Consider the following 6,437-nt stretch of genomic DNA (forward strand, 5'->3'; position numbering starts at 1 on the left):
TTTTTTTTTTTTTTCCCCTCATCCCTTTCAAACAGGATATACTCGAGGTATGTACTTTTGTGGTGGGAAAAATGGCTTCTCACAGGGGGGTACCCCATGTGCACTTCTTCCCTGTACGTGATTTCTTCCATAGTGTTGGACATTGCCTGTAAGGGTCCTTCTCCCCCGTCGTGTCGACCATCTCTGCGACGGTTGTTACTTGTGTGCACGCCCTTGGAGTTCGCTCGCTCGTACCCACATCGGTTACTGCCATACCGGGGACTTCCAACCACCACCCACCCACCTTTCGCCATCTCCCACCGATCATCACTGCACAGTTCATGTCCTCTGACCAAATCGAAACTATACGTAAACAGGTTTGTCCTTACGGCAACGCAGTAGTAGCTGTCCCTTAAACACTCCACCAGGGAGAGATACATATCCTGAAGATGGACCAGAAGGAACGAATTGTGCATGGCGTAGTAGTAGGCATTTTTCTTTACAATTGTGTAAAACCGTTTCTCCATCGTTCTGCGAAGTGAGGTGCTTTCACAAGGACCGTTCTTTTTTCGCATGCACAGAAAACCAATAAGCTGATTAAATTTACAAATGTGAGACGTGGCCATATAGTTGTACGACTTGAGCTCCAATATGTTAACAAAAAAGCGGAAATTGTCCTTCACGTATTTTAAAATTTCCTCATTTGAATATACATGCGCGTCTTTCTTATTTTTTTTTTGTTTCACAACTAGGTGACTCCTCTTGAGGCACATCTCCACGTACATGTAGAGGAGGGCATTTTTCATGTTCCAGACATGCTGACACTTGGGGTCCACCTTGGCTAACTCGTTAACGAAATGATTCACTCGCTCGTGTAAGTGGAAGGTCCTAATCTCCCTCAGAAGACTCATCAGACGGTAGTAATGGTTGTAGCAGTTGGTGTTGCATAGCAGGTATATGCACACGCAGGTTACGGTGAAGAGTCTATCTGGGTTAGGCTTCTCTTCCCCGGGGATCCCTTCTTCCTCCACACGCCCCTCCATTGAAGTATCCAAGTCGGCGCGCTTTCTCTTTCCTATAGTAGATCCCCAACCGCACGCCTTCCTATGCTTCATTTTGTGCATCAGTTTCCAGAGCGATGCATTCTTTAAACGTTCGTGTTTTTCCTTGACCGAAAAGTTTTTTCCCTCCCCCGCAAATTCACCTGACCTGTTCAGGCAATTAAGGCAGTTATCATTGCTCAAGCAATTTTGCGAACTTTTCCATTTTGCACACACCTCGCTGAGGTAGCGAAGCGACTTTTTACACAAAATGAGAACTGTTTTTTTTTCCTCTCCTGAATGCAACTGCGCATTGGCGCCCTCTTGGATGAGATGCACGTGGCACAAACCAGTGCGCAGAAACTTGTGTGCAGCTCGCAGTCTGAACTCGTCACATCGTCTTCTCCTCAGTTGCTCATAAAAATTTTTGTAATGGTCGCAATTTTTTTTTTTTTTTTTTCTTCTGGCTGCCTTTGTGGCGAACTGGGAACAACGTCCCCCTACATGGCGTTTTCGTCTTCTTCCCTTCCATGGGTCCGTCTTTGTGATTAGAAAAAAAAACAAAATCAGGAAAAACAGTTTGTCCTTCCTTTTGATAATTCCATTTTCGCGATGAAAGAGTGATGTTACGTATGAAGCGAATTCTCCAAAATACTTCTTCTCCTTCCCCCTCCCATATTTATACAACAGAAATAAAATTTTTAAAATGAAGACATTCCATCGGCTGCAATTTTCACTTGTGCGTCCGCTATTTTTGCTCAATTGAGGCTGCTCCTCCGGGCTTGTATCTTCCTTTTTATTGGAGGACACATTTTGTTGCCCCTCACGAAGTACAACTGTGCAAAGAAATTTCCTCACCTCCTCATCACCATGCACCCCTCCGAAATGAATAACTTTGGAGTGAAACAGATTGCTTACACTTAACTCATCACAAGAGCAAATTTCTATTTCATAATTTGTGCCCCCTTTAGAAAAGAACAAGCTACGAAGCCTGCTCACCACGTAGTATGTCAAGGCTCCCTCTAAATTTTTGACCGACGTTATCCTTTTCTTGCTCCCTGACAAGTAGGATACTAATTTTACCATCCCTGTGTCCTGGTTTTAAATAAATGGGAAGGCGAGGGAAGGCAAAGTCCACCAGCTCGATTGGGCACGCTTAAAACAGGGAAAAAAAAAAAAATTTACTTATTGTGTGCTGGCTTATCACTACATTGCATCCCTCATTTGGTGGTAGGGTTAGGGGTGGACTCATAATACCACATTACAAACTAGCACTTTGGAAAAAGCTTGACAAGGGTTGCTCATCTGGTTTGAATCTAAAAGGGGGATGCTTGTCCGTGTAGTATACCTTACTCTGTTCCAAGCAGCTGGGTAAAGCCGCTAAGGCGCTCTAAAAGGAGGCTGACTTTGTCAGGAAATTTGATGGATGTACATAGGTGCTGCATATGTGACAATACACAACAAATGCGGCATGTAACGGGGCGGAGGGGGTAGCCAAGTCAAATGGAAGATTGGAAATGTTTAGGGGAGTGGGTGGTATCTCCTCTTCGTGAACAGGCAATCTTTGTAAAAAAAATATTATTCTCCTTTTCTATATTCATCATCGCGCAGATGCATGGTTTGAAAAGTGGTAACTTTTTTTTTTTTTTTGCTGGTCCTTCGATTTGCGGTGTGCAGGAGGGGTGTAGTGCCCGCAAAGGAGAATGTGTGTAATATGTGGTGGGATCAAGGGTTGCTTTTTAAGGGTTAGATTGGCCACAGCTGGTCAGTTCATTCACTTGTTATCATGTGACTTATCATGATGTGTCACCTGGTCCAACGATCAAATGGAGCAGTGTCACTCTGCTACGTTCTGTGACTTTGCCGCCGTCTGGGTCCACGTAGGGAGCCTGCATCCCCTTGGACACCCACGCGCCGCCTCGATATATCAACACAGGTCATGTCCACCGGGGTGCATTTTATTTTAATGCAACTGGGATAGTTGTCATGAGTACCGAATTATACACAACACCGGATAAAAGAATGTGTAAGAATGGCACACTGGATTCCTTCACCAAAGTGTGTTTCGAATAGTACATTCATTTTGGTGAGTCCAATTATTGTTCATTCTTGGGGTAGGCAAATGGAATAATCCCGTGGTAAAAATAAAATAAGAGGCACCTCACGAAGTGTCTTGCGATCATGTGCACCATAGCATGACTGACCACTGTATGGTGACGAAATGGAACAGCACAATGCTCAGGATGACTCAGTAGACGTAGTAAATTGCCTGGTCCAACATTGATACATCTCTCCATACACACTTTGTTGTGTCATTGGTTTGCCTTTCATTTTGAGTGGTGGCACATTTGAGCGGCTCAAAATGAAACTTTGCAAGGAAGGAAAAGCAAAATGAAGAAAATGAAGTGGAGAAAAAAAAAAAAAAAAAAAAAAAAAACATCCATATGCATTTTTGTAAACATGCCTACCACCCTACCATCACGAATGTAGTCAAACTGCGACGAAGAAGTGCATCTTACATAAAGGTGGCCCCCCGGTTGTAGAACACTAAGGGGATGTAGTCCTTTTTTTTTTTTTTTCCCTCACCATTATTTTCCGATTTTCCCCCAAAATGTGCATGACCAAGGGTTCATCTGAGTCACTATGGATCTTGTCATATAGACAACACTTAATTCGAAAAAAAAAAAAAAAAAAAAAACGGCTATGAAATGTGCTGAAAGGTGAAACGAACAGTGGTTCACACTTTAATCTGTACAGAGTTAATAGTTACCATCTTTAAATAGAACAACAAACGGCGGGATTTTCACATCACTAGGAAAAATACCTCATGGGAAGAACCCCCCCCCCCTCGCAATATGAAGCCCCCTCTCCCTTGGATGTTACTCTTCTCTTGGCTATGCTGTACTAATGGTTAAGACCTAATCTGTGCTCGTCGAATGGCGCACGCGTGCATGCATGCGCATGGGCATGCTAATGCTGCTACCTGTGAGGGATGCGCGCCCATGGTAATGTGCCTGGCGGGAGCTTCCTGAACGAGCCTAATGGAGCCCCTCCACGTGGGGGAAGCAGAACTGTGCTAATCCTTGACGGTGATTTGGGGCCCATTTTGATGGTGACTTTGTATTCTTATTCCTTTTTTTTAACCACAAAAGTCATGTTAATTAATTTGTGTAATGTGAAAACTTTCATACGTGACTGGTGGTAGAAAAAGAAAAGGCAGTGTAATGTACTACATTGTGCTACACCAATGGGGATGGCACCTTTCGACTCAAGGTACATTCGCTCGTAGCTGCACATGCGTGTTCGCGTCTCACCACCGCTTATCATATACCCACACGAGCGTGAACACACACAACTGCCGCGACCTTTGTGCAGGCACGGAATTTGCTGATAGACCCTCTAGAAGGAAGTTGAAGTTGTTTAACCCATTCGGTAATCCTATAACGGACTGAGCAGAATGGCAAAGTCGCCTCTTGATACGAGGAGAGAGCGGCAAGGTGTTGCTCGTTTGTCCATTCGCGTACCTATGTGTCCTCCTTCATCTCATTTTTTATGCCCCTTTGCTTACTCCGAAGCGAGCTTACGTTTAGGGAAAAAGAAACGAAGAAACAGTAGGACGCGAAACTGAAGTTGCAGTGAATCAGTTGACAGCTACAGCTCCCATGCAGATTTGACAGAAGACAATAATTTTTACGGCATCCAGCTGTATGACTCTGATTTTGATGTAGAAAATAGTGAAACGGAAAATGACTCAACGAGCAAATCCACTTTAAGCTCCCCCTCAAAAGAAGAACCCCCAGATGGTCCCTACAATATGGGATCCATGTTACAAACTACTCTCCCTTCATTGGGGGAGGGGCAATTTGCTATAAGAGATGAAAAGGGCAGTCATAAAAATATATCAAGTGAAGACCCAACTGAAGATGATTCGGACGCGACTGTGTTAAGGGGGTGTATAAAGAGTATTAACCCATTTGTTGTTCTCCCCTCGTCGCTCTCAAATGGTGATCTACCTTTATTACTGAGGCGGAGAGATCACACTAGAAGGAGCCAATCAAAAAAAGACACTCTTAAAAAATGGTCTGCGAAATTATTAAGAGGCGTTTCTCCTTTTAGACGAAGCTTCGTTGGAAGGGGTAACAATCGTGGTAGTCCTCAGAATGGTTGTGAAGGAACAAGTGCAGATGCTGCTGTAGCGGAGGGGCCTTCCCATGAAGGTGATAGCAAAAAAAAAAGAGCCAAAAATGGAGGACTGGCAAAGGTATGCAACAGGGGGAATATTTGATATGACCGAAGAAGATTTAAAAGCGTTAATAAAATTTTCTCGAAAGGGGAAGAATTTAGAGACCCTGCTTTATATGGAGGTAACTTTAGACGATGAGAATGGAGAAGCAGACGGAGGAGATGAACTGGAGGAAGAAAACGACGACTCGGTCAAAACAATATACCTATCATGCCTTACAGATTTAACACGTGACGAGCACACGGGTGTAGTTGGGAATCGAGGCCGCGAGGGAAAAACTGTTGAACAGGCAAGCGATCAAGTGCATACCTACAGTGGAGATCATGATAGTGAGAAGAAATCTGAACTGAAGCGGTTAAACGCACTCTTTAGTATGTATAAACAGAAGAAGGAGGATATAAGAAAAAAGAGGTTGAATCGCAAGCATTCTGCGCACAAATTCAATAATGATTGTGAATCGCATCCCAATATTCCCAACGAAGACAACTATATGGATATGAAAGACGTGACAGTGGAAGTAAGTAAAATATTAGATAATGTCAGTTTAACTTCACTTCCTATTGAATTTGTCGATTAGTGAAACTGGCAAATGGAGTGAAGCGTGTGCCAGGTAGCACATGTGCAGAAGACGGTACCAAATTGGGGGGGCGCAAACAAATAAAATAATAATAATAAATTCAAATAAAAGGAGACCAAATTAAAGGAGTGGACAAGCGGGGGAGGAAGATTCCAATTGGAGCCACCACGCCGAAAGTGCCATTCGTTAAGACCTTCCCCTCCGTGTCCCCCCCAATATAGTTGGACAAAATATTTACCAAGTGTTCCTCCCCAAGAGAAATAACACATATGCTGCAAAATGGTACAGAGCTTTATGAACATGATGTGACGGAATATTCATCTCTCCATAAAAAAGAAAACTTCCCTTTTTTAACATTTGACGTTCCCATAATGATGCAGAGTTTGATAAAGAATCCGAAAATTTCTCACCCCAGGGGTTGCATAATTGCCGCAACAAACAAAAGTATTGTAAAAATTGCGTAAGCGTGTTGTTCTTCTATTTTTTAAAGCAGATTTAAACAAAAATTTATATGTGAGGCCGTGCTAGCTAGCTACGTGAACTAGCTATTTTTTTTTTTTTTTTTTTTTTTTTTTTTTTTTTTTTTTTTTTTTTTTTT

General features: G+C 42.9%; 3 protein-coding genes across 3 annotated transcripts; 2 read left to right on the forward strand and 1 right to left on the reverse strand.

Moving 5' to 3' along the window:
- Nucleotides 1–83: 83 nt before the first annotated feature.
- Nucleotides 84–2,105, reverse strand: AK88_05139 (uncharacterized protein; the record flags this gene model as incomplete). Its single annotated transcript, XM_012482741.1, has 1 exon — nt 84–2,105. A coding segment is annotated over one exon (2,022 nt), but the record flags the coding sequence as incomplete, so codon positions are not given.
- Nucleotides 2,106–4,011: 1,906 nt separating this feature from the next.
- AK88_05140 (uncharacterized protein) lies at nt 4,012–5,215 on the forward strand (the record flags this gene model as incomplete). Its single annotated transcript, XM_012482742.1, has 4 exons — nt 4,012–4,108; nt 4,395–4,451; nt 4,664–4,981; nt 5,136–5,215. 4 exons carry the CDS (start codon nt 4,012–4,014, stop codon nt 5,213–5,215), a joined length of 552 nt encoding a protein of 183 aa, XP_012338165.1.
- Nucleotides 5,216–5,263: 48 nt separating this feature from the next.
- AK88_05141 (uncharacterized protein) lies at nt 5,264–6,303 on the forward strand (the record flags this gene model as incomplete). The annotated part of the gene is made up of 2 exons (XM_012482743.1): nt 5,264–5,800; nt 6,061–6,303. The coding sequence occupies 2 exons, from the start codon at nt 5,264–5,266 to the stop codon at nt 6,301–6,303; spliced, it is 780 nt and encodes a 259-aa protein (XP_012338166.1).
- Between the last annotated feature and the right edge of the window lie 134 nt (nt 6,304–6,437).

The sequence above is a fragment of the Plasmodium fragile genome (genome assembly GCF_000956335.1).
Source record: "Plasmodium fragile strain nilgiri unplaced genomic scaffold supercont1.97, whole genome shotgun sequence".
NCBI classification, from domain to species: Eukaryota; Apicomplexa; class Aconoidasida; order Haemosporida; family Plasmodiidae; genus Plasmodium; species Plasmodium fragile.